At 36.4% G+C, this 25,867-nt stretch overlaps 1 protein-coding gene across 2 annotated transcripts in view; it reads left to right on the top strand.

Annotated features, from left to right (window-relative positions):
• Positions 1–25,867, top strand: part of SGCZ (sarcoglycan zeta) — a 406,404-nt gene that overhangs the window by 318,341 nt on the left and 62,196 nt on the right. For both annotated transcript variants that reach the window (XM_008491837.2, XM_030449929.1), the window contains exon 4: positions 22,086–22,173. In XM_008491837.2, coding sequence (XP_008490059.1) covers positions 22,086–22,173 — 88 coding nt within the window. The remainder of the gene's footprint in view (positions 1–22,085; positions 22,174–25,867) is intronic.

Genomic DNA, 25,867 nt, shown 5'->3' with positions numbered 1-25,867 from the left:
ACATAATCATTGCAGTTAGAATGCATCTCTGGTGGTCATCTTGTCCTACTCCTCTGCTCAAAAGAAGTCAGCTGGAGTACATTGTCCAGGACTGAGTCCAGTAAGGTTTTGAATATTTCCAACAACTACAAACGCTCTCTGGGCAGCCTGTTGCAGTGGCTTAATACACTCAAACTATATGTTTTGGGTTTTTCGTCTTATGTCTAAATGGAATTTCTTTTATCTAGGTTTGCAACAAGTGACTCTCCTTGTCACTGGGCACCACTAATAAAGACTCTGCCACAGTGTTCTTGCTTTCTTTCATCAGGTATTTATAGACATTACTAATATCCTCTGCCTTGAACCTCCTCTTCTTCAGCCTGAACACTCCCAGCTCTCTCAGCACTGGCTTTCTTATGACAGATGCTCCAATTCTTCCATTATCTGTGTTGCTTTTGCTGAAATTGACCCAGTTTGTTAATGTCTGCATGTCCTAGCATGGCACATGATTCACACGATTCACAAGGTAGAAAAGAAGGCTGCATCCTTAGATATGCTGGTGACACTCTTCCTAATGCAGTTCATGGGGCTGTTGACTATCTTTGCTTGTTGAAGTCTTCCTGAATGGCATCAATAATTGTGTATCAAGCACTTTTCCCAGTTTGGTGTCATATACGAACTTTCTGAGGATGTACTCTGTGCTCGTGCCCAAGTCATTAATGAAGGGATTAAACACTGTTGGTTCCAGTGTAGATCCCTGAGGTATACATGTAATGAACTGTCATCCAGTTGGACTTTGTGCCACTGATCACAGCTTTTTGTATCACAGAATCACTGAGGCTGGAAAAGATCTCAGAGATCATCAAGTCCAGCCTGTGACCTAACACCACCACACTGGCTAGACCATGGAACCAAGTGCCACATCCAGTCTCTCCTTAACCACCTTCAGGGATGGTGACTCCACATCTTCCTTGGGCAGTCCATTCCAATATCTGCTTACCCCTTCTGTGAGGAAGTGCTTCCTAGGATCTAAACTAACTCTCTCCTGTCACAGCTTCAGGCCGTGCCCTTTCATCCTGTCATGAGTTGCCTGGGAGACCCTGACCTCCACCTGACAACAGCTTCCCTTCAGGAAGTTGAAGAGAGTGATAAGGTTTCCCCGGAGTCTTCTCTTCTCCAGGCTAAACAATCCCAGCTTCCTCAGCCTCTCCTCATAAGACTTTCCCCCTAGTCCCTTCACCAGACTCGTTGTTCTCCTCTGGACCCACTCCAACTCTTCAATATTTTTCTTGAAGTGAGAGGCCCAAAACTGGACACAGTACTAGAGGTGAGGTCTCACAAGTGCTTAATACAGGGGGAGAATTATATCCCTAGTCCTGCTGGCCACGCTATTCCTGATATGAGCCAGGATGCCATTGGCCTTCTGGGCCACCTGGGCACGTTGCTGGCTCATGTTCAATGGATTGTCAACCACTGCTTCCAGGTCCCACTCTGTCCCAGTCCAGCTACTATTCCCCCAGTCTGCAGTGCTGCATGGGGTTGTCGTGGCCAAACTGTAGGACTCAGCACTTGGTTTTGTGGAACCTGATACTGTTGGCCTTGGCTCACTGAACAGCCTGTCTAGGTCCCTCTGCAGTGTCTTCCTACCCTCTAACTGACTGACACTGCCCCCAGGCTTGGTGTCATCTGTGAATTTCCTAAGGGTAGACTTGGTCCCCTCATCCAGGTTGTCAATAAGGATATTGAATAGGACTGGGCCCAACACTGATCGCTGGGGACCTCACTGGTAACTGGACTGGCATACAGCTATTTATCAGTTTTTAGTCCACTTAATTGTCATTTTATTTAGGCCATCTCTTTGTGTGGAGTTGTGGGCGACAGGGTCAAAAGCCTTAGGATGAACAACATCAACTTCTTTCTCCTCATCTGTCAAGTTAGTCATTTCATTGTAGAGAGCTGTCAGTTTCATCAGATATTTCTTCTTTGTAAATCCATCCTGACTGCTTATGATCACCTTCTTCAACTTAGGGTTGCTAAGACTATTTTGGGATTGCAGGCCTTCAATACTAAGTCTGTGTGTGGTGTTTATTCTAAGTGAACTAAACTGAAAAAAATAGATTAAAAAATGTTCATAAAATACTGTTCCTCTAAAGTTTTTACTTTGGCAGATTGTTGCATGCTTTATTTTCCCCACAAAAAAAAAAAAAAAAAAAAAAAAAAAAAAAAAAAAAAAGAAATGAAGAACATTTTTTACCAATCAAATAAGATTCCATTGAACACTAATATAAAATTTATTCATGGGTTTATTTATGTTGAAATACTATCCGATACGGTAATACAAAAATATGGCTCCAGAGATGTTGACAGTATTTCCCTCCAAGCATATTTCCAATGTAACATCAGCAGGGAAGACAGCCATCTGTCCATGTGTTTTTCTGTAAGGATATTCAGGCTTGTTTGGAAAATAACCAGACCCTATCCTCCTAGAGGCTGGCAAAGCTGTAATATAAAATAGAGTGATGTAATAGATTGAAAGATTTTATGCAATTTAAGAAACTAGAATAATGGGGAAGGCAACTGCCTTAGCAGTAAAATTCTGTTTGTGCCCTGTCCTCATCAAATGCTAACAATGGTTATACTTAGTGCTTCATAGCACTTTAAATGTTAATAGGGACAGTAAACCGTAAGGTAAGGCGATGTCAACTGCTGCACTTACTTTAAAGTACTTAGTAAGTATATTTTGAGATGCCAGGGAAAGATATAAATCGGGTTTCTTGTCTGCATAACTTTGGTACTTGCAGTCCTTCTGTATTTCCTGAAATGTATTTTCTTCCTAAAGACACTGAAGATGATGTGCCTGTGTGGTTTCTGTAGCTAGTATATGGAAACTTGAAGTTGCATCAAGAATTATTTTGAACTGTAGAACTGATCGAGTGATCTTATGCAATTTCTCTGAAATTTATCTTATTAAATGCAAGGGTAAGTTTTTCCCATTTGAGAATTCTACCATCGAACTATTTATAGTAGAGGTATTCGACTTAACAGCCATAGATTCTCTCACCTGATAGCCTCTTAGAGTTTATCACTAACTTACAAATCTCTGACAGTATACAAGAGTGTTACACATTGCTACTAATGTAGCTAAGGTTTCTCTTCATACAAGAATCTTCTGGGAGTTGACTGCCTGTGTTTTGTTGCCTGGATTTGAAATTAGTGTTTTCAGAAATCTTGGCCTGCATTGATATTTTAATAAATATAATTAATTTTGGTTAGCTGGGAAAGAGAGAGCATGATGGTTTGCCTAAGGGATGTGGGAGCGAAAGCAATGCAGAAGTTACTGACTTAAGGCTCTGTGGTCTACATTGTACTGAAAGCCAGATTAATTAATTGTTCTAATTTGAAAATCTATGTATGTTTATCCTTTCTGTCTCTTGCCAAAGAAATGAGACATTCATTTCATAAACATCATTGGGCTCAGGCATATCTGAGTCTGCTGAGAAAAATTACTTTTCCTCCTTGGCTTGCAGTTGCACAGTTCTTCTTGAATATCCTTGGGGATACGTGCTGTTGTTGTGACACACAAGAAGAGAGACCACATTACATAACATTTAATTTTGGTCTTCAGATTATATAGAACTTCATAGCTTTACAACAACAACATGTATTGTGGTCAGAATATGAGTGTAAACAAATTTAAAACTAATGCAATATGTTCCTTGAGGATAAAAGGAAGGGAAGCTGCTCTCTGCTGTTGTTTCAGCTTCTTAACTTTGTAGAGTAAATTAAATCCAACAACAATATCATAAATGCCACTATTTGTAAGGGTCTGGGACTAACAGGAGATCTTACAAATAATAAGAAAGGAGCAAATGCAAAATCTACCTTTAGCTAATTATACTTTAGGGCTTTCTGCACCAAGCAGAAGTCCAAGAGTACCCCTTAAAAAGGACCAGCCCTAGATGAAGAATCAAAAAGATTTATCAGGGACTGGAAATATAACAAAGTGGGATTTTTCAGATTTTTAAAAATTTCTCTGGAACAGTCTCACATGTGATTTAAAAAAATGTCTGTGGACTACAAGTTAGGAATTTTTAGCATTTCTGTTTATATATTTATTGTATAACCCCAAATGATCACAAAATCTATTAAAAATATAGTATATACTAGAAAAATGATCATTTATTGCCCTTGAGATAGGTTTGATATGTTAAGCAATAATTACTCAAACTCAGTTACTCAGTTATTCAGAAACTGACAGAACAACCAATGTGGGTTCAATGTACTTATTAGTGCAACAGAAAGTAACAGTTTGTTTACTTTAGGGACTTAGTGGTCTTTTTTTTTTTTTTTTTTTTGAGGGGAGAAGTGAGGCAGGAGAGTCAGGAGACAACACCTAAATTTTTCAACAGATCAGCATAGAGAAAATTACTTTCACTTTTTATCTGATAAAAGAGAACTGCCACATCATCTTTTATTTCTGGTACTGTTCCATCATGTCAAAATATCAGCCTTGAGTCCCAAGTTAGAAAATCTGTTTGTTATGTATGTGAATATGTGCATTATTTCATTTCAGTAAACATAGAACGAACCACTTTCTTGAAAGTGAAAACAGGTAGGAATCATAAGAATTGAAGCATTCTGTATTATTTTTGCCTTTTCTTTGTTGGACAGATCAACTTGTCTTCCTCTGCTAAAAGCCTCTTACACTGATGATGACATTTGGGCTTTTATGTATCCAAAGTTTGTAATTTTAGAGAACAAGCAATCCCTGACAGCTGGCCTTGTGATAAAGCCTGGCTTTGTCTTGAGAAAGAATGCTTGAAAGTTATCTTTTGGCCAAAACAATCTTCTACGAAACTGTGGCAATTAGAATAAATAAATAGGAATTGTCATTATGCCACATGATTTTGTGTTAACCCTTTGAAATCTGCATAGAAGTGGGCATACAGAACAGCTGAAGCAATGTCACCTCAAGGAATCTGGTCTGAAATATAGTGATTTTTATATTCGCTCTTGGTAGTGAAAATATTTTAATAGTCCAGACAAGTTGCTGCAAGTCTGGACCCTTAACAAATTCAAAACAGTTGTGAAAATTTTTCAGTACTCGAGGAATGAGGCAGAGCTCTTTATTCTCAACCATTGTACTTTATGTGATGTTTTGTGGTTTTTTTTTTTATTTTATTTTTATATTTTTATTTTTTTATGTTTTATGGTTCCTAATCAGGATTTGCTGCTGATTTTTTGTGTCTTGTTTTATTTGTTTGTAGTTTTTTGTTTTGGTTTGGTTTTCACCTCAGTAATGAACTAAAAATTATACTGCCACTTTTGTGAATCTCTGAGTGAAGAAATTTAAAGTTTTTCAGGCAAAGGTGTAGAACACGTATTTGTGCTGAATATCCCAGCCTTTCCCAAAAATAATTTAATGGCACAGAGAAGTCACAAAGATTGAGCACCCAGCTCAGGTAGACAAGTTCATTATCAGCAGTGTCAGAGCAGGCTTTGGTTCTTTGATACCATAGTGACAAAATGGAAAAGATAGCTTAGGAAATTACTGCTGGTTTTTCTCTTCTACTATTCCTGACAATTCAGAACATTCAGGTTTTCCCATCTTTCTTGCAATTGCAGTTTTGTATCTGCAGTGTTTTTTTCTCTTTAGATAGTAGTGAAGTTTGAATACTAAAGACAGATAATTGGTGCATACAGATACTTAAAGGCCATTTTGTAATAAGCAGAGGCCATCCACAAAGATCTTGCATATAAATCCCTATGTACTCACAAAACCACTGCACCTAAATCAGCATAAAGAAATCTATGTCATCTCTGGCACCACTCTTCCTACAATTGTATTATCTATTTACACCTATCAGAATTGCTGTATAATCCTTGAGAAAATAAAACTTCTTGTTAATAAAAAATTCTTTATGATTTTTTAGCTACTGACCAATGTATGTGTCATTTTCCCTAAATCAGCACAACAAAACCAGTTCTTTTTTTTTCACTTTCAGTGATGATAAAATATATTGTGATCTAATCTATATCAAGGAAGTGAATGAAAGACATAAGAAAACATTTTAAGTTATAAGCAGTCTATCGCTTCATTACTGGACTTTTCTCCTTCAAACAACCTAAAATAAAAAATTAATTTAAACTTTAGTAATGCTAATTAATGCTACAAAGATTATTTTTATTTTTCCTGAAGGGAAACCAAAGAATTCATAGCATAGTGCAGAACTTGATGTTACTTTTAAATTCTATGAAATTTCCATTTACTACAATTCTTGACATTTTACCCCTAATTCAATCAATTCTCTGATTTCAATTCTCTGTTTTTTACAGCATCCAGATATCAGGAATCACTAGTGTTAAAGTAGAGTCAAATTATTTCAGATAAATCTATATTAATAAAAGAGTACTGGTAGACATTATACAATGCATGAGGAAGAAGAAGTTACAAGCCAGTAAAAGGCAAAGCCATTTCAACCTTTGGGAGACATCGCAGCATTTGCGACATCTTACAAAGTTAAGCTAAAGGCTGAAATAAGGTGATGCAAGATAGTTGTACAGAGATGCCTACATAGGTTAGATTTCAGTCCTCCTGTGGAAATGTTTTGAAATAATCTCAGATTAGTTCTGTATCATAGGATCATAGAATGGCTTGGGTTGGAAAGGACCTTAAAAATCATCTAGTTCCAGCCCCCCTACAGGGGCAGGGACACCTCCCACCAGACCAGGCTGCTCACAGCCCCATCCAACCTGGCCTTGAACACTGTCAGGGAGGGGGCAGCCACAACTTCCCTGGGCAGCCTGTGCCAGTGTCTCACCACCCTCGCACTAAATAATTTCTTCTTTATGTCCTACCTAAATCTGTCCTCTTCCAGTTTAAAGCTATTAACCCTTGTTGTGTAGCTACATGGTCTTGGAAGAATTCCCTTTCCAGCTTTCTTGTAGGCTCCCTTCAGGTACTAAAGGCAGCTACAAGGTCTTCCTGCTCCTCCTGCCCTCTTCAGCCCTCTGATCACCTTTGTGGCCTTCTGCTGGACTAATTTCAAGAGGTCCATGTCTTTCCTGTGTTGAGGGCTTCAGAACTAGGCACAGTACTCCAAGATGGGGTCTCACAAGAGCAGAGTAATCTTGGGTATTATCTAATACATTGCATTATTTAATAATATACCACATAATAATATATTGGGTAATTGTGTTGTGGTTAACATTTTTTATTCAGTACTCTCTCTCTCTTGCAGCAAACTTCATCTGGAGAACTAATTTGGTTTTCTTTCTTTATCCTTACATTAGGATAGCATTTCCTAAATGTTGACGCTGAGCTGGCAGTAGAGAACTTTGATTTAAATGCTTTAATGAACTGGATGAAATCACCTTAGACAGTACATAATTTTTGGCTAAGGAGAAGGGGACTTCCATGGCAGTGAAGGACTTCACCTTGACAATGAAGTCCCTTGGCAAGATCTCCATCCGCTTGGTGGGAACTGGTAGCTTAATCACCTGAAAGAATTACTAAGGGAGTAAAAATGGATGGACAATTTGATATATTTGGCCTTTTTTTTGAATGCCCGTGCAAAAGCAACTGAACTGTATAAATCATATGATTCCTTTAGAGATGGGGAAAGAAATTCCATTGGAGTCTGAAACAAATTTGGGAACGTGTCCTTGAAGTGTGCAGTGCAACCTCATAGCTCAGCTTGTCAGGAGAATGAGTTGATAGAGAAATGTATCATGGGACTTGGAGTGCTTCCCAAGTTGTGCATTTTGGTGTTATTCATCTGTCATGAAAGCCAGATGAACTGCATCTGTCCATCCTTTCTCACCTATTGGCAGTAGGAAATCCAGATGCCTAGGCCAGGGAAGAAATGGCTACTTTTCATGATTTAATTAAAATGATTTAATTAATTTTTAATGATTTAATTAAAAGAGACTCAGGGCTATGAAGCCTGCCATGTAAAGCACCTACCTTGTTGTATGATCTAAAAAAGGTTTGTCTTCCCAAAGGGGTGCTAGGAGGTGGCAAGATTAAAAGCTATAGCTTTGTGTGTTCAGGAATTAACTGAGACATTTTAAAGTAGAATCATATCAAAGCAACTGGGGAAACAATTATGTGTCAGAGTGTTTAATTTTTTTTCATTTTGAATGCTGGAAATTTTCTACTTGGGCAGCCTTTTTTGTTGTCTTGAATAGACAGCCTCCCTGATTTTGAAATGTTATTCATTATCTGTTTTCAGTATAACATATAAAAATAAAGATAGATTAATTTAGTGAAATTGAATGTCACCTTCCTGATTTTTTCATCAAAATGAAAACAGTACAGAACTCTGTCTCATGTGACACTGCAGGAATATTGTAGATTTTGACAATCTCCATTTCCATCTGTATAAACTTTGACTAGTGTACTTTCACTGCTAGAATTCATTTTGCATAATTTATAAGACATGAAAACGTGGATTACAATGTAGGCTATGGTTAGAATTTCCCTTGCCTTTTGCATTCTCTTTCAAAATTTTTGTCTGAACTTTCCTGACAATAAGCTACACGAATGCTGACTCAGGGTAGAATTGTTCCCAGCAAGAATTCTTCCTTTTTCCACAGGATGTCTGACACTTCAGACAGAAGAGCTGACCTAGAAGGAGCACAGTTAAAATGCAGTTTTGTGATAGACCATCAGAAGAGAAACTGATAGATGACTAGCATTCAAAGGCTTTAGCTGAGGTAGGACTATTGAGTGATGGCTGTGTAGGATCAGATAAAATTCAAGCTCAGGAAATTTGGAAATACAACTGTATTTCTTCATGGCTTTTGTGATTGTATTGGTTAAAATAAAAACGTCCACTAGCTAAGATTAGTGAGAAGAAGCAAAACTAATTATGGTATAGTTTTCCCACATCTGATGCATAGTTCTACTTTTTAAAAGCTATTTTTGATTATAGATTAAAGCATTGCATTCCATAAATGTTATCACAGTTATTAAATAAGGGAGATGAGAAAAAAAAATCCAGGTATCAAGATCACATTGGGAGTATATTGCATAGATTTATTGACAGGCTGTTAGAGAAAATTATTTTCAAAATATATGCATATTATATATATTTTCATTCTCCAGGTGCAAGCTTATCCATCCATTATATCATCTATATATAGATGGTTATCTTCCATTACTCATGAAAATGTTACCACCATGGATAAAAGATTAATAAGTGAAAAATATAGTATAAATACAGTACTTACGGAGGATAAAAATTTAGCAATTCAGATTTTCTTATATAAAGGCCTTAGATTAGTAGCAATATAGCTAAATTTAGCTGGAATTTATTTTTAGATTGACGTTTCAGCTGAGAAAATTTTCTTTTATTCTTGATATATTGTACTTAACCTTGCTCCCCTACCCCTATGGCATGGACACAATACAACTTGTGCCAGTTAGCTAGAATTCTCTTTAAAGGAGTTACATTTTGGAAGTGATAACAAAACATTTGTTCCAAAAAGATGTTCCTTAAATTTTTACAAGAAATAATATTTAAGCATGGTTTCAAAATTTGCCTTTGAATGGCTTTCCATTGGCCTGGCAATCCTTTGTACTCAAGGTGCTAACTGCCTGTGTAATCCCCAATGGCAAAATAGATAAAGTAAAAACAAAAGAATGGTGTTTTGTGGGGGAGGAATTATCTCATAGACAGCTACCAATTAAGAAGCAGTTACTTATTAGAATCCAACAAGATCAAATTTGACTGACAGCACAGTTTGCCTCATAAATACTGTGCTGCAGTTTAGATAGTAATTTTGGCAATTCACAAGTTAAACTTTATTTTTGTACAGAATTGTATTTTATTAGATCAATAGGGAGTTAACTATAAATTTCACCCTGATATAAAACCACATTAATTATCAGTCGTTTAAATTAACATTGTATGTTGTTATCTGAAGTAAAACTGGAGCCTTTTAAATCAATTCTTGTTGGTTTTGGTACTTTTAGTATTTACTATCTGCATTTGGTTCAAATATCTTAATGCCTGTTACAAATGAATGCATAGTGACATTCTGAGCAAAAGTTCTGATCTACTTCTTCCACTTTGCCATGCATCATTTGAACAGAAATGATGTAAATATTGGAGGACTTATTGTGATTTCATGCTAGGTACTTCGGCAGAGAAGTATTTCTCTAGTCTTAGATTTGGTTTAAGAAGTCTGTGCTCTTTGGTCAACCATATCTTGTACTGCAGGGCTTCACTCTTCTATCAGTTCAATGGTTTTAGTCAAGCTGTTTTTTAGAAAACAATGACATTTTTGGTGTAAATAATAAAAACAATTAATTTTTTTAGCTGTTTCCTAGTTTTATTCTTTGGTAAGCAAGATAATTTCTGTAACAGGACAAAGGCTAGAGGTAGAACTATGTAAGCTTTTACTTTGGCTGACAAGGAAAAGATAATAAAAACTGTATCCTGAGAGAAGATAAAAAAGTATTCCTTTCATTGTTGTTTTCTGGGTCTGGAAAAGCTAAAAATAGTCTTACACCATTAAAACCTGTGCTAGGAGATGTTTAATATATTTTATTTCAATTCTGAGGCCATGCTTTTGGGGTTTTGTTGCCTTTATTTTTATGTATATATATATACACACAGACATATATGCATCTTTTAAGCTGAATAAAACACTGGAACATTTTCACTGAAAAATTTTTTCTGTGCAGACTTTGTGTGATTAGCTCTGAGAATGTTGATTGGCTGATAAAAAATTTTGTTTTGATTTACTGTTGAAAGGAGCGTAACCAAAAATCCCTGAATATAAATTCTTTTCATTATCTTACAGATTCAAAAAGGAAGACCCATTGTTTTCTTTACAATACTAAGAGAAGGAATTTTCTTAATTTTAGTATGTAGTAAAATGTGAATTAGTAGACTGAACAGTATCTTTGCGTAGTTCAATAGCAGCTAAGTTCTCATGACAAATTTTCCAGAGTTTATTTCCATTGTAGGACTGATTTTAAGGATAAAATCTATCAGATTATATGTCATGTGTATAATGCTCCAGAATCCTGAAAAGTCTGACAAGATTCAAGGAAAAAAAAAGATTCAGACAGGCTTCCTAGAGTCCAGAAGAACTTACTGGAAAAGTTCACTGTTAGATAGTTTATTTTTATTATAATGTTGCATATATAATTTTTACAGTATCTTGGCCAACTTTGGCATAATTTTCCTATATTCTAACACTTTGGCAGTTTTAAAATAAATACTTTTTTCTTTACAAGAAGCATTCTGTGAGAATCACAAACTTTTTTTAGATTAATTTTGCTCAAAAGTCAGAGCTCAAAACTCGAACTAGAACTTCGCAACACCCTTTAAGATAAGTGTGGGGTAAAAACTAATTAGTTTAAAGCTTTGCTGAAAATAGCTAACATGCACTGGAAATGTTTTGCAGAGATTTGAATAAGGACATAGAACAATATTAATAAGATTATAATAGAAACATAATGTTTGTACTGACAATTAGTGTAATAGTCCATTACAGAACTACACAGAACTGTTTGGTCATCCCTTTACGTTTTGGAGAGCTTGACTAGTTTCCAGAAACACAACATAGCATATTAAAACCACTCTGGTGTCACTAGTGAAGAAAAAAATTCAGAATTACATCTTTTTTAGTACCATGCACATTGTTTTCCTTTTGCAGAAGTATGAGAAATACTGAAAAACTAATGCACGTCAGAATGAGACCTTTTTGGCAGCGTAGCACTGTTGCTAAGGAAATACCCCCATTTTAAATTTCCCATATCACTCTATAATCTTGAATTTAAAAGAAATTCCATCTTTAGAACTTTGCTGATTAATGCTGCAGGTTGCACAAGTGATCCAGGTCCTTGGCATTTCTCATACTATTTTAATCTTAATGTTATCTGTAGAAAACTGCAAAGTCACAGAGCTGTATTTGTTGTAGCCTCTGTCAGTGGAGGGAAGTTTTAGCCAGTATTTTAATATCTTCTGTGGAAAAGTTTGGTAACAGAAAGTTAAGCAGTTACTGAAACAGAAATAAATTCTCAATAGCTAGCGAGTAGAAAGACAAATTTTTAATTACATCCTTTGGAAACGATCTGTGTTGTTAAAAGGTGGCAATTATCTATGACTGCAAAGTTGGCACTAGTGCTGTTCCCACTGGAAAATAATATGCTTCCCTAAAGGGGCATATACCGTCTCTTTCCCTGAACCATAATCCTCTCTGTGGCATTTTTGTTTCCTCAATTTTGACCTTCAGAAGAGCGCTGGTGAGTTGTTTTAGTCTGTGATTGTCAAGTCTCAGAGCAAATTTTCTTGCAGAGAGGCAATTTATTGAACCACCAAGTCATGTCTTGCAGTAAAGGGGGGATGAATATCTCCTTTCCAGAGATGACAAGTTTTAGAGGAGACATGAAGCAAATTCTGTGCTCAGATATATTGACCAAGCTTGTGTCATTCTAATGGCAAAGCTTATTATTAAATGTTTTGCAAGGTTAGAGAATCAACAATAGCAAAACCTTTTCAAGGTCACTTTCTAGCTGTTAGTGTCTCAGAATTACAGGCAAATGTTTGATGTGTAGTGGATGTTTGTTTTTTTAATCTTCAAATTCTATCTTCTACCTGTTGTGTTCAAGCTAATATTGGGTTTCTTACTGATTCTTCCTAACTTGTGGTAACAAGAGTTGTTTATTTTATTAAGTAGTCAGAGGTGCAGGGTCACCTGGGGAAACTTAATGTCTTAGAGAAAAGGAAAGAAATAATGAGACTGATCCTTTCTTATAAGATAGGAGAGTTCCAAATTTTGGAACTTTTTTTGGTCCTGAAAACAAAACTATGACTGACTGCAAGTAGTGTGGAAGGGTGTAAGGCATAGTTCCATAAATCAAACGGAAGAGTTAACAAGTAGCTTCCCCTGCCTTCTTAAAGCCAGAGTACATGGAAAGTTATCTGACTTTTCTAGCTAGGTAGCCAACAGTTAATTTTCTCAATAATGCCACAGATGTTACTTGCAGAAAAGAAATGCTGGAAAGACATTTTTGGACTGAATTCCTGTGCTTGGCAGCCAATAAAATACATGCTGAGACTTTTGCCATAAAAGTCCTCATCCCTGGGATAGCATGATCAAGACGCTTTCTGAAATTTTAGATCATTCTTATAATAGGCATTACTAAATATAATCAATGTATTATTTGTTATTCCTGTAATTGCCATTCTCATTCTTTTTGTTGCTTTTATTAAAGCCTCATTATACCTCATGCTAAGCATCCGTGGAATTGCTAGTGCTTGCATCAAGGAAGTGCAATAATGAAGCCTGAAAGCATCTAACAATTGACATAATAAGCAATGGGTGCAAGCTCAGTAAAGTGACAATAATATCCCTCCTTTTCAGTAAGGTCTTTCAGAGTTCATTTGAAATCTGTGTGCTTCTGGTTATTTAATACAGGCACAGTAGAGACAACTATCAATGCAGAAAGCGTGTACCAAGGTAATTAGGATCCAGCAGTGAGTGATTCTTCTTGAAGGAAGGCTTATCAGGAAATACCAGCATTGTAGAAACTAAGATAGCTATGTGAAGAAACAAAAATACAGATAGCTATTTCTGACTTTTGTTATTGAAGCTGCTGCTAATACTAGTGACATAATTTCAACAAATATGTTCCCACCGCCTTAACTTTCTATAAAAAAATGTTTCATATTAGCTTAAAATACAACTTCTTGCTAAACTCTCTAAACATTTTAAGTATATTGTCTTGCCTTACTTTTGCATTTATATTTTGCTTTAACATACTAATTTAATATATACTAAATGGTCTTTTTTATTAGTAGTAGTAGCAAGTTTTTTTGACTTTGTCTGAGATAACCTATTCCAGATTTCTGCTACATTTTATGTACTTTTGAAATTCAATTTTGTAACTTAACCATCCTTTAGAATTTGTTTATCTTTCTTCATCTTTAGAATGTGAAAAGATCTGTCACAAAAATCAGTGAAAAAACCCCCAAAACCTAGTGACTCAAATGTCTAAAAGGCACCACAGAAGTGAAATCCAGAGCTATTGATATGCTAGAGTTTTCACATTTTTTAGAACTTTTATGTCAGATTTTCCATGCTATTAGGTAAATATAACAATAAGTTTATTTTGGCAATTTTTTCATTTTATAATTTTTCCATAGGATGTTGAACTGATAGACATGCCATAGACATCTCAGTAACTAGGAATCTGGTAAAAGTTACACATATATCTAGGTGATCAGATCACTGACTACACCTTTTTTTTTTTTTTTTGTCTCAGCTAGTGAGTCTAAAGTAAGTGCAATTCCAGTTCTGCAGAGAAGTGCTCCCTCAATCAGGAATGATGGAAAATTACTTTTAAATTGGTGCATATACTTTGATTTTCCTGTAATGTCTTCAACCTCTTCCTGCAGTTAATTGCTGCTATATTTCAAGTTTTACCATTTTAAGTTGAAAAGGCATGAGAAACGCAGTCTTGTTTCACTGTAATGGTAAATCATGGTTGAAACCGGCACTCAAACAGGAACTGAAAGACTGCTTTCCAGGATCTGAAATAGCATAAGGGGCTTTTAGACTACTGTTGGACTAACTTTAGTGAAAAAAATCCTTTCAGTAACTGATATATCCACACAGCAAGAAATGATGGTTTGAAAGGAGTGAAGTATAGTGATTCTACCTTTAAGATTTTGGGTTCAGATTTTGAGAGTTATATTTGTTTTCTACATTTGTCCTAATTAAAGTCTTCTGGGGATTTTGCAGCTCAGTAATATACATTTTTACTTGCTGTGTCACAAGCTTAATGACTAGAGAGAGAGAGAGCTTTGGGTATTTAACAGGCTTCCTCCAAGTACATTTTTAGTCTTGTTTTATTTTTAGCTGAGATGTTTATATCTAAAGTCCATTTAAAATTTTGTTTGAAGTTTAAATTAATTCCAGAAAAGTCATGTCTTCTGTCTGCTTTTTAAAATATCTGTTTCTACTTTATCACTAAGTTTTCCTATGCATGACTGAATTCTGCTGTCATAAAAATTTCATGGTGCATTATACGAGGAAGTAAAACAAGGAAGTTATTTCTGTCTGGAGGTTATAGCCATGATCACTGCGCAGCTTCACCAGTTCCTGTGGGTCTTCAGAATGCTGTGTATGATTCTTGCTGGCTACATCTCTATTACCTCCTTTGGTAGGTATAACCAACTTTGGGCTCAGATTTCCTGTATCATGAAGTTGGAGTATAGCTGTGATTGCCTTCAGCATTTAAGAAGCTGACATGAAATGAGGCCAGAGGTTGGGAAGTGAAATAACTTGCTTTGATGAACAAGAATTATCCAGAAAGTATGCTTTTTGGAACCTTGTCAGTACCCTCAAGTATAATATTTCTTTCAATATCAGTTAGTGGTTTTTTCAAACTATTTGCTTGTTCTTTTTTTACCTGTCTTCCACGGCTTTTCAGTTCTTTGGTGAGTCAATTAAATGAGGTACATTCCCTCCTTGATTTGGAAAAATAGAATTTGTATTTCACTGAAAATACATTGATAAATAAGAATGTTGGAAATGTTATTGGAAAGAGTATCTTGTGAATATTCTGATGACTAGCATTTTTCTTTAATTTTTGCTTTGGTGGTCCTAAGCTCTTAAAAGTTTCCACTAGTTTTAACAGATACTTCCATCTTATTCAGTACTCAAGAACTTGGCAATTGCTGGCATTTATAGGTCTGGTTTTTTCCAAATCTTTCTTTATTCAAGTTCCTTCATGTTTCTTAATGCTAATAATTAAGTTCCTGATAGAAAGTTTGTTTCTGAGACTCCTAGACTTACAGACGTGTTTTCTTAGTCCGCTTCAATCATTGCCTCTGCATTTGTAAGGTAGGTTACTGAGCAGCATGCTGGCTTTCTGGTTCTGTACAATGGGTAAACAGATAAAGAATGTGTAACATTTGGAGTAACATTAAATTATTTTTTTCTTTTGATCCACATGAACAAAATCTAACCATCGAAGGTCAGGTGCAGTCACAGACTTTTATTTGACAGTTCACACAAACAAAATGATAGAACCCCGTGAAAGTATGGGGGATATTTTGCCAGGGAAAAAAGGGAGAGAGGAAAAGGAGAAGAGAGAGAGAAAGAGACAGAGAGAGAGAGAGAGGGGTGGGAGAGAAAAAGAGTAAGAAAGTGGGAAGAAAGAATGAGAGAGAGAGAGAGAGAGAGAGAGAGTCAATACCAGTGGCCCAGCTGCCCAGCAAGTTTCTTCAAGATGTCGCTGATCCTGGACAGGGTCTGATGTGAGATGGAGGTGGGTCAAGAGGCAACAAAACAGCCACAGCATGGACAGCCATATATACCCCTGAGTCCCTTTTGTTTAGCTGTCAGTCAGCTGCTGCAGAAGCCAGGGGCATTAGCAGCAGAACAATCAAGGTGTTTTCCTCACCCTAGTCAGAGCTATGGCCTGGGGGAGACTTCAGACAGCCTTCAATGCCAGCAATCAGTTCTGAACTTCACCCACACCTTGCTGTGCTCAGCCAAGCCAGGTTCATTAGCATGAGAGCCACTGAAGACAGGCTTGCCTGGAGGGAGGGCTTCCATCTGGTCCAATGTGCCACAAAGGGGTGAGTTCTTTTTCTCTTGGCATCACCCAGCCACCTTAGCCAGGGCTGTTCACTTTAAAATTGTCCTTTTGAGGCAAATTCCAACCAGTGAGATCAGCAGACTCTCACAGAATGGTCTCCGTACTCTCACAGCTTCTTTGCTCAGCTTTCTACCAATCTTGACTGACACTCCTTCTCATTCTTCTCCCAAACCTTTTGCATTAAATCCCTCAAAGAAGTCTTTATGCTTGTTATCCCTCATGTGCCTGATCTGTCCATGTTATTATTGCAAAACTGCTCAGTTGCTCTTGGACTCCCTTGGGCTGCTGGACTGACCAGTGGACCTAGTATTTTCCATTTCTTTCAGTTCCCATTTTGTTGCTGTGATGTGGTCAAATAACTCACGTAATGTTGGTGCTAATTCCTGTATCACTGACCAGAGACAGTGATCAACTTCTCCAGTCACCAACAGTATGAGCCTCTAAAGCAGTAGACAAGCTGTGGGGCTATGCAGCAGTGGGGAAACACGTTCCCTGTCTTTGCTGAAGTCTGGAAATGTACGGCCACTGTGTGATTGGATATGGGGATTGCCATGGTGAGTTTCTCAACAAACCACAGTCTAACTGATTTTATTTTAAATTTTTATTTTAATGCAAAAATACCTTGGAAATACAATGGTCCTTTTGAGTCATTGGTTTATCAGGGTAGGTAAGAACCTTGTAAGGAAATGTCCTGCCATATCTATATGGAGATATCCTCAAACAACAGAGCAGTATATAACCTTACATCCTCTCACAAACAGATAGGTTTGGCAGATCAGAATCCTGTCTATTTACTGAATTACTTTTTACACCTATACGGCACTGTGTAGAAACCTGAAGGGGTGTGCTTGCCCAAAAACAGGAATCAAATCATGAGTGCTTGTGCTTGCACTATAAGCTAGGGTATACATATTGCTGCTATTCCTAAAAGTGTCAAAGTGGGTGGTGTAATCATAATTAACTGTGTTCTGATCATAATTCTGGGATTATATTTAATTATACAGTGTTACATCTTACCTAGAGTAAACTAATGTTGAATTAAACTAAAAGGAATTAAATTGTTCCATTTAAACTGTTTCTAATTTAACAGGTGCAGTTTGGAAATGCTCTTCAAAACCAAGCTAATTGGCTGGGATTGCCTGGCTGAATGGTGTACAAAAGGCATGAAATTTGTCCAAAATATCTTAACAATAATTGAACCATCTGTAAAAAATTAGAGTTTTACTATGATTGCTCATGCGGAACATTGTTTAGTAAAATTATAAAGCAATCTGTAAGTATTTCATGTACTTACAGTAATCTGCTCATCTAACTCTAAAAATAAAAGTTAACACTTATTAGTAGTGCACTGTGAACTTTACTAAAAAAAAACCCAAACCCTTTTTATCCCCAGATTTTTCATTGTATTTATAACTGGAATGAGATTCAAGAATGCTTAAAAAAAACAAAACAAAACCAAAAACAACAACAAAACCCAACAAAAGACATCAAAACAAAACAAAAAACCAAAAAAAACCCCCAAACCCAACTGAATTAATTTTATTTATCCTGTAATGAATCCCAGATGCATAACTGTTTTAGATAAGTAGTGACTATAATAGATAGCATTATGTTCATCTGGTTTGCCCTGAATAAACTATTGAAAATCATTAAGTTGTGATGTTTCAGCACTTGTAATAGGAGTCTTCTCCTGCAGTATCATGAGCATCATCTGGTTCTTGCTGTCCTCATATTTGCCAGGAGGGAGTGAGGGCTGACTGCTTGCTGAGGGGAGCCAATCCCTGCCAAGAGTGGTTCAAGTGGGTCTGGACTAAAATGGTTCCCCCAGGGGCAGGGAATGCCCCAGGGAGGTTGGGCAGGGCTAGGAAGGGCTGCTGGTGCCCTCATGGCCCTGAAAGGATCCCTCTGTTTTAGAGTATTTTTCTTATCAAAAGCTCTATGTAACTGTAAGAATGTTTCGACTGTGCTCCTTTTTGTAACTTTGAAAATCTCATCACAAATAATTTATGTCTTTTCTGACCAGTTGCAGAAATAGACAGCTCAAGTGTTCTGCTGATGAGTAGATATAGAGCCCATTATGCTTTATTTAAAATGACATCTGTTTTTTGTAAAGAAAATATTAATGAATTAGTAACATCACAGACAACTCTGTGCCAATGTTTCATACGACAAATATAAAGGATATCTAAGGAACTCCCTACTATTGCTGTTCCTGAATACTTAAAAATTATCATATGAATAATGTGACTTGTTCCACTTAAAGAATTTTCACTGGCTTTGTAGTATATGTGAAACTATACCTGTCTCAGAGAAAATGTATATAGCACACTGCTATTCTTAATTCATCACACATTCTTGCAGTTCAAGTTGGAATTATAGCGAGTGTGAAATAAGCTGTGTTGGTTTGTCTGCTATGAAAAACGAAGAAACAGGAGGGCCGGATCTGAATTTCCATGACAGGAAGGGGGAGGAAAAAGGTCAGCTCTCCAGTTACAATTTTTTTATGTGTGCTTTTTGTGGAGGAAGATTTTATAATACAGATTTGAGCTTGTAGTATTGGATTTTTAGACTACTTTGCTCCAAGATCAAATTCCAAAGATCCAAAAATGGTATAAATTTCCTTTACCTCAGCAAACTCCCTGTTCCAGTGTCCTTTGCTGCAGTTTCAGGCAGCAAAACCAGCTTCTGAACTCAGGGGTCTGTGGCTGCAACTATGATATGGCCTTTTCCAGGGTTTGAAAGCTTGTGGTGGGCAATAGAGATGTGCCATTTATTTCTGTTTCTCATGTACTAAAATGAACGAAGTGTCAAGAAATAGTATTAAGTTTTGAAGAACTTCTTTGGGGATGTTCCTTGGAGTTGTTCACTATAACTTTTATACTGCGTGTATGTGATTATATTATAAATATGGACCATGTTTGTTCCTGAAATTCTTAACACTGAGCTACAGAAAGCCATGGAACTAATTTTTTGGAACTACATTACTTAATTAGGTGTAAGGGAATGTATTCTTTATATTTTCCTCTTAATGGAAGATCTGATATGTGTATATATATTTCTTTGTATATAATGTCAGCAGCAGAAGTAATATATCTTTACCCTTTTTCATGTGTGTTTTTTTCATCAGGTGTAATCAGGTTTTTCATTAAGTAAATACACAGAAATTATTTGCTAACATACTAGTCTGGATTTTTTATTCTTTATCAGCTATTGGGCAGTATCATCCTGGAAAACTATATCAAGACAGTAACTATGCATGTTTCCAGGCTTCTCTGACTTTAAAAAAATAAATCTTCCTGTGCTTCTGCAGTATTTGGAGAGCTTCCTCATCCATTTTTATATCCTATTACTTGTGCATATATTCATCAAGCATTTTTTTCCTAAATTTCCAGTTGCCACAAAAACACTTTTATGACACTTCTACCATCTGAACGTGCAGTATTTTGTAGAATATCAAATCTATTAAATTGCAAGATGAGGTTTATGTCAAAAGAGTAGCAGATCTAATTTTCTGACCCAGAGATAAAATTATCCAACATTTTTATGCTGCAGATAGATGCTAGTTTGTATTTATATGACTTTGCCTTACTTACTATAGATCTTGAAGATCTGCAATTCCACTGATTTTAGCTAAATCTTATTTGAGTTGCTAACTCCTCTGAGTAGACTACCTTTGAGTACCTTGAACCTCTTGTCTTTTGGCACTGCCTGTGAAAAACCAAGGTTCAGGCAAACAGAGCAGGTAGATAAAATGCTGGACTCCCTAAATTGATGGGAGTTTTGCCACTGCATTTTCTTTGGCCCAGAATTTAAGCTTGCAGCTCTATTCCTGCCATCCAGGAACTAAGGACTATAGATTTAAGGTCTGAGACTTAAGAATTTATAGATTTAAGTCTTCATTTGGAATTAGAGTCTGAGCACAAGAAATCTGAGAGGCATAAGTGAAAAGGGCTCCCTAAGAATATACTTTGGCCATGCAGCTGTATATCAGGACAACCACTTTCCCCAGAGCAGCAGTTGCCTGGACTTATGATCTTCAAAGGACCATAAGGAAAGTGGAAATCAAATCAAGTGTTGAGAAAAAGGTCCTTAGCATCTGCTTTTGTTGCCAGAAGCTCCCTTGATTGCATCACATGTTTAGCTCAAACCAGTCACACTGAACACAGTGTCTCACTGATAATTATAGCTTTTTATCTAGAAAGATGGACAAGCTAAACAGTGACTTTCATCTGCCAGATTCTGTGATGCAGAGCTAATTGGCAGGATGCTAGAGAGGTCAGAGCATGGTCCAGTGAGAGATGAAGTACACCTGAACTTTTAGAAATTAGCTCAGAATAATTTCAGACTTCCCAGGGAACTGAGTATCATTTAAAGTTAATAAACACGGTGAAAACAACTGAAAAGACTGCTTCTAACAAAGGAAAGCCCTGGATTCAAAGGAATGTAATAGATAGAAAATTGCAAACCTAATGTGTCATTCAGGTAAAAATAAATCTTTATGTCTCCTCGATTCCTTCTCAAAAATCTTTCAAGATCAGGAAGAACCAATATGTTCAGTGACATACACTCAGACACACAAGTAGTTCATATAACCTACTATGGTCAATCCAGGAATGACCAAAATGGATATCCAGGGAATGAATATATAGTAATTTTCTGAAATATTTTCCCAGCCCCTAACTAGGGCAGTTCTCCAGCTGTTTCTGTCTTATTGGTGCTGGATAAACTTCCTTAAGTATGGGTAAGTGCTAGCAAACTGCCAGAAGCATTAATAGGCCCGTGATCTCACTTCAGGGGATGAACAGCGTGGTAGTAGGTGATTCCAGGGAGGGAAGAGAATCTGCAGCAGCAGCCACATCTTAACTTTCCCTCCCCTCATGCACTCATCCCTCTCCAATGAGACCATGATCAGTAAGCTTGATTGCTAGTAGTTCTTGTCAGGTACTGTTGGTTGTGGATCAGGGTTGTCTGTTATATGACCACATTTCCAGAGCTCTCTTTCTCTGCTTTTTGAGAATAATACCTTTTACCTTCAACAAAATGCACAGCTTTCTTTGTAAGGTTTTACTAAGTGCAATCCAAATGCTACAGGTTGTACAGATTAATAGAATAATGTGGTGTACTGTTAGGTAATAAAAAATATGTTAGGAGTATGTAGGAAGAGATAAGGGAACAGGTTTGTGTTAATAACTTTTTTTAATTTGTAACTTTGTAATATTTTCAGAAAATAAAGCCCAGTTTGTTTAAACTAAGTTTCACTCTGCGTTCTAAAACAGGAATTTTATGTAGAAATAAGCTTAAAGTAGTATTATTGTTATTCTTTTGTATTAAAAAAGGGACTTTTAAAATACTTTATGATTTTTCTTTAAAAAAGCATTGGCACAATTCCCCTCTCAGCATGCATGTCTATATTTAATTCTAATTTAATTTTACCTAAATATTTTTTTCTCTCATGTATTGTCTTATACATGTTTCCCAGGATAGCCCGCTGGTCTTACAGTCTGACAGAAATGTAACAGTGAATGCAAGAAATCACATGGGACAGTTAACTGGACAACTGACAGTAGGTGAGTGTTCTTTATAAGACTCTCATGTATATTGATTTATCATTATGAATAGGTTTCATTGATTAACATTGAAAGTAAAAGATTGATGAATAGTCAGAGAAAAAAATCTAGTCTGTGTACTCATACAAACCCCAGTGCATACAGTGGATCATAAAAGCAAGATTCAGCATTAACTGAAGGCAGAGGAAGTGGAAATGCCTCAGAATAGTTAAAATACACCTTAATGGAACATGATTTTTGGGAGGACAGGTGTAATAAACTTTTAAAAAATCTCAGCAAAACATATTTCATACTCCTGCATAAAACTGTTTTATCCCTTCTGTTTTCCTTGAGTGCCAAGGATGTGCTCACAAATAGTTTTTAGCTAAACTCTATTTGTAATTGAGCTTTCATAATGGCTGGAGACAGTGGCTTCAAGTTGTAAAAAATCTTTGGCAAGTGCCTACAGAGTGACACACCATCTGCACTGATTTCCCTGAATGACCACATCAAATAAGTGTGCAAAGGTAACCAGACTTGCTAGCAGCTACAGATGAGGAAAATTAAGCTAACACCTGTTCTAGCCATATTGTACTTGCCCGGTGCGTTTATGGAACATAGTTCTGTTTCATCTAGTAGCTGTATTATTAAAACCCTCCATTTCAGCTGGTAATTGCTAAAAGGTGAGATGCCCATGGCAAACATTCACATTGACTGAAATAAATATGGTATTGTGATTGCTAACACTATTCGTGCTAAGTGAATCCAACACTGAAAACGTATGCAAGTGCATTGAGACTGACCTACTTAAAGACATCACACTAGAGGTTAATATTCTAAAAACATAAAAGCCTGAAGAAAACATGTGTTCTTACATTGCCATCATGAGAGTGAGCACCTGTAAGCTTCTTGGTGTGCAGCTGGTGCAGAGTGTCTGGAGATTGGAAGTCCGCTAAATTGCAATACCATATTTGTATTCATTCTTATTCTTTATCTTCCTTTTCTTTTCCATGATGGCTGTATTGCCTTTATGTTTTCTTATATTAACATAAAAATCTTCTTGAATTTTTATAAATTCCTCATGCAGTATTGAATGCATATAAAATATTCCTTATTTTATTGTTTAATATTTAATATTTCCTACTTAGTACAGGCACTCATAACTACCAGTACAATCAGTAAAAGCCTGAACATTCTCCTATTGGAAATTAAAGAAATTAATAGGAATGTAAAATTCAAAATGTATTATTCTTACCCTTCTAAAATATTTTGTTGTATAGAGCAGAGAAAGACAATTTTTAAATTCTTGTCTAGGTAGAATCATGGAAATAGCTGCTGAGTTAAGGGAAGGGGACCTCTCTATTCCAGGTTTGCTAACATCAGAAAAGATTTATTTCTGTTAGCTGTAATATGCTATGGAAAGTCCCTGCGTTCTTCAGAAATGCTCTTTGTCCCTTCACTGTTGCTAGATGCTGAAGCAGCTGTGTGTGTGGCATTGAATACAAATTTCTATGCATGGTAGAAACATTCTGAAAAGAAAGAAGGATGGCCTTGCATTTTGGTAGATAATGATGCACTTCCTGCACGTGTCATATCATTGGCATTTTTCCTGTCTTTGACAGGACATAAGTGATGTTTCAAGGCAATAAATAGCTTGGTCTCTCATCTCTGACATTCAGATTGTTGGTATGTCCAATTTTAGGACAACTAAAATTATTTCTATAGTATTTGGAATTGCACTATGCAAGAGTAGGACTGCCTTAATAGCATCTGATTTTAACAGTAACTGGAAGGTGGATTAGTGTAAACTGGGTCTGGGAGGAAAAATACTGTATGATCACCCATGGAGATGAAAAAATTCCACTGAAAGCCTTGATAACAGATTTGCAGTTCTGTGAGTAGCTGTGGAACACAAAGTATTTCAGTAAAGTGCATCATTAAAACATTTTTGCATCATACCTCATCTAGGAAAAGAAAAAGTACTTAAGAAAAGATAGCTAGGAGAACGGGATGATTCAGTGGCTACATGTTTAAATGTTGTGAAGTCATGGCTCCAGATCTTACAATACCAAGGATGCATCTATTATTACAATACAATGTATTTATATTCACAATGAAAACTGTACAGAGAGACAGTCACAGGTGTAGCAACACTTTCTGTTGGGATCTGTACCAAGTGAGTTAGAAACGGTGGTTTGTGCTCCAGTCTATTTATGACATATGGTCAGGAAGCTGCCAAGTTTGTATCTTGATCTCAAAAAGGACTCTACAGCCTTCAATTTTTAGACATGCCATTTAAGACTAGCAGAGCAGATGTAGCAGAGACATCAAGTGTATCTACAGAGTAAAGATGACCATCCACAGACTTTTGTATCTAAACTAGATAAGAACAAGTAGTCACGTCTCTCTCTTCCCAGCCCTTACTTAGCAATACCCTTTGCAGCATGCATTCTACTCAATTAGTTTGAAACAACCCTTTTTCTGTAGTCAATGTTCCCATAGGTTAAAGCTACATGGAAAATTATTTGCTTCTTTTCTGCCAGTCTTACAAATGCAAAATAGTTGCTCACCTCAAGCCAAAAGTCTGTTGTTCCTGTGCTGTCTTCACAGATCACGTAGAGCTCTGCCTGGTTTGGAATGGGGGGTACATTAGGCTGACAAGTGCTAAAGGGATCCAATTAAGTATGGCTGAAAGATGACATTTGAAACCCGTATGTGTATTTAGCATAACTTCATATTCAGATTTGATTATTACTTCACCAACTTTCTCATTTTTTCATGAGTTTTTTTCTTCTTCTTCTTCTTTTATTTTATTGCTTCTGACAGGCTTTGCAGCTATTGCTTGACCTTTTTGCATTCATAAAGATCCCTGAGGATATCTCGAATGTGCAAAAATGTGCATTACATTTTTGCTAAGCTTTGGGCTATTTAAGAAAGATTCATAATTCTCATAGATGTCCAGAGCTCTACAAGTCACAGCTTTAGAAAGCTCCTGAACCTGGAGCTCTGCTCACTCAGATGTCTAGAGCTATGCAAGTTGAGAAAAATTATTGCAATACCAGTGAAATTTATATCACACTTTTGTAATTACTTTTTGAAAATAGCAGGCAGATGTATAGTTTTCAGTTACAGCTTTGGTATGACTGATAACAGTACTAAAAGATATAGCCATTCAAATAACTTGTTAAACTTGATGACACTCCATCCATTTATCACGAAATTTAGGTTGTGTATTTGAGATTTTTTTTTCACATGTGCTTGCTTCCTTGCTGTGTTCCACCACAAGAACACAGGTTCTTTTGCAGAAACTATTGGACATTAGACATTATGCATATGGAAACTTCCGGGAATGGAAATAGTCTCCTTCATCGTTCTTATTTGTATCACATGTACCAATCCCCTGTGTCTATATCTACCAATACCTAACTTGGTAACACATCCTGCTACCCCTTCACTTGGGAGGTGATGACAGTAAATTGTTACCTGAATGTTGTCTGTGATGTTCCCTTTGCAACATACAGATGTCAAATAAAATATGAAGCATGAGACAGCATTTCAAACATTCTTGAATTTAGAATTGCCTTTGGTAGAACTTGTTACTCATGTTACTCTAGATCTATGATACCTTTTGTCAGACATTTGCTTATTTAAGATTCCTATGAAGCTGAAATAATTTTCTGTTAAGACAATGGAAGTATTAACATGTTTAAGTAAC

The sequence above is a fragment of the Calypte anna genome, chromosome 4A, assembly GCF_003957555.1.
Source record: "Calypte anna isolate BGI_N300 chromosome 4A, bCalAnn1_v1.p, whole genome shotgun sequence".
Lineage (NCBI taxonomy): Eukaryota > Metazoa > Chordata > Aves > Apodiformes > Trochilidae > Calypte > Calypte anna.
Note: the sequence above shows the minus strand (reverse complement) of the source record. Positions and strands in the feature narration are given on the sequence as shown.